General features: G+C 41.6%; 1 protein-coding gene across 1 annotated transcript in view; it reads left to right on the top strand.

The window, feature by feature from the left end:
• Positions 1 to 1159: 1159 nt before the first annotated feature.
• Positions 1160 to 2500, top strand: part of LOC138035985 (uncharacterized) — a 1656-nt gene continuing 315 nt past the window's right edge. Inside the window, exons 1-2 of the mRNA XM_068882367.1 lie at positions 1160 to 1968; positions 2185 to 2500. The exon at positions 2185 to 2500 is cut by the window's right edge and continues 315 nt beyond it. Coding sequence (XP_068738468.1) covers positions 1160 to 1968; positions 2185 to 2500 — 1125 coding nt within the window. The remainder of the gene's footprint in view (positions 1969 to 2184) is intronic.

Genomic DNA, 2500 nt, shown 5'->3' with positions numbered 1-2500 from the left:
TTACACCGCAAATTAAAGAAACCTTCAATGACACTTAAATGATTATGCACTGTTTAAGTAAGCCTTAAAAAAAGAACCAGCTAGATATATCGGTAGTTTAACTGCTACGTTTAGTACAGCTTAAACTTTTACAACTTTAATAATGGTTAGGAATGTACTTAATCTGAACTTAAATTGTAGAGAGGCATTTAATACACATTAAACAAAAATTAATTTCCTCTTAAATCTATTTTTGCCTTTAAGTCCCGTTTTAGTCAGTTAAAAGTGACTTAAATGTTGTGCTATATTTAATGGTCGTTTAATTTGCCTTAAACGGAAACTAAATACCTTTTTTCACCTAGTGAATGTCTGGATTTGATTTCTAATGTCGCAGGTGCTCTAGATATTAAAATCTGTTTTTAGAATGAAAAACGTATGCCTTTTAGCATCCTGGCTATTATTCATATTAATTTTTTTCTGAGTGTACAGCGGCAAGTTTTTTTTTTACTTGTGTATAAAGAAATTTAAAAAATTAAGTTTCTGCATTATGTTTTTAATTTTTATGTAGATAGTAAAAGCCCTACTCGTAAACACAACTCCAGAAGTAGGATCAGAAGTCACTTTGGCAAGTGAAGGTGAAACGCCTGAGAACCCTTTGACCCTTGGCTGCACAACCTCGCCTACGGTTTCAGCGGAAAATATTGAAGCAGAAGAACAACCTACTGCACCTACGGTTTCAGCGGAAAATATTGAAGCAGACGAACAAATCTATGAAACCACATTGATGCCCTCTATTTCTTCAAACAGATTGGTGGAAAGCGGAGAAATAAAAGAACGAAACTGCGAGGTAAGCAACGTTATCAGCCGTGAAACTCAGTGGCTTGCAGCTGACACAGGAGACGCATTGCTTCTCAAGGACCACACTTATTCCTGTGTGCCTCCCTTGGATCCACAGGCCGAGACTGCACAAGCACTCACATCCACTCCAAAGAAGTCATCGGCCAACACGGAACCTCCGCTGTTCGATCCTGACGAAGACATCATCACTAACTTCACCTTTTCTTCAGTGGAAGAGGATGAGAATGACAGCTCTTTCCAGTTGAACTTTGAAGAACTGGACGACACTATTGAAAGCAACTTGGAAATGCATGATCAAGATGGAATGGATAAGTTTGAAAAAATGTGTTCAGTCCCCAAATACATCGTATTTGAGGATGAACTCCTGAAATTATTTAATCGTTGCGTTATCTGCGGAGAAGAGGTGTTAGAAAAAGATCTGGTTAAAAAGGGCTCTATGTTGAAAATAACAACATTCTGTAAGAACTCTCATTCAAAAGAGTGGGTTTCTCAGCCGACCGTTAAAAGAGCTGCTGCAGGGAACCTGTTACTTTCTGGCGCAATTTTATTTACGGGCAATACGTTTTCTCGCGTGTCAGAAATGGCTTCTACAGTTAATCTTGCGTTTCCTGGTGAGTCTGACTACCTCAACTATCAAAACAAGCACCTGTTTCCAGTTATAAATGAATGTTGGCAGCAAGAAAAGGCTTCAGTGCTTGCAGATCTCCTAGACAGGGAATCTGTAACTCTCATTGGTGACGGGCGCTGTGATTCGCCAGGGTATAGTGCCAAATATGGCACGTATACCATGATGGACACAGAAACTAAAAATATTGTAGATTTTGATGTCGTTCATGTGAAACAAACCACAAGTTCCCAAGCAATGGAAAAACTAGGTTTTCAGCGTTGCCTCGACCGTGCCCTCGACAGCGGGATTCCCGTGGATGTTGTGGGCACTGATAGACATACAGGAATAAAGGCACTGATGAGAACTGTCTACAAAGATCGCGGAGTTGAGCATCAGGTCGACGTTTGGCACCTTTGTAAAAACATAAAGTCCAAGCTGGCGAAAAAAGCCAAGAAAAAAGGATGCGAGGAACTGGCCCCCTGGATTAAATCAGTAACTAATCATCTTTGGTGGTCGTCTATGACATGCGAAGGGAATGCTGAGCTCCTTAAAGAAAAATGGACCAGCATACTGCACCATGTTGCTGACAAGCACAGTTGGGACTCATCCACCCTCTACAACCGTTGCCCACACGATCCCATAAAGTCCAAGCTGGCGAAAAAAGCCAAGAAAAAAGGATGCGAGGAACTGGCCCCCTGGATTAAATCAGTAACTAATCATCTTTGGTGGTCGTCTATGACATGCGAAGGGAATGCTGAGCTCCTTAAAGAAAAATGGACCAGCATACTGCACCATGTTGCTGACAAGCACAGTTGGGACTCATCCACCCTCTACAACCGTTGCCCACACGATCCCATTTCTGCGACTGCGCGCCGGAAAACTAAGTGGCTAAAAGCAGGTTCACCTGCACACGAAGCTCTGAAGGAGGTTGTTATGGAAAAGAGGCTTCTCAACGACCTGGAACTTCTCTCCAAGTTCATCCATACTGGAGCCCTTGAGGTTTATCACTCGCTCTACAACAAATACATGCCTAAAAGGCAACATTTTAGTCACAAA

Source organism: Montipora capricornis, unplaced genomic scaffold (assembly GCF_036669925.1).
Source record: "Montipora capricornis isolate CH-2021 unplaced genomic scaffold, ASM3666992v2 scaffold_445, whole genome shotgun sequence".
Classification (NCBI taxonomy): domain Eukaryota; kingdom Metazoa; phylum Cnidaria; class Anthozoa; order Scleractinia; family Acroporidae; genus Montipora; species Montipora capricornis.
This window is presented reverse-complemented; position numbering and strand designations above follow the sequence as displayed.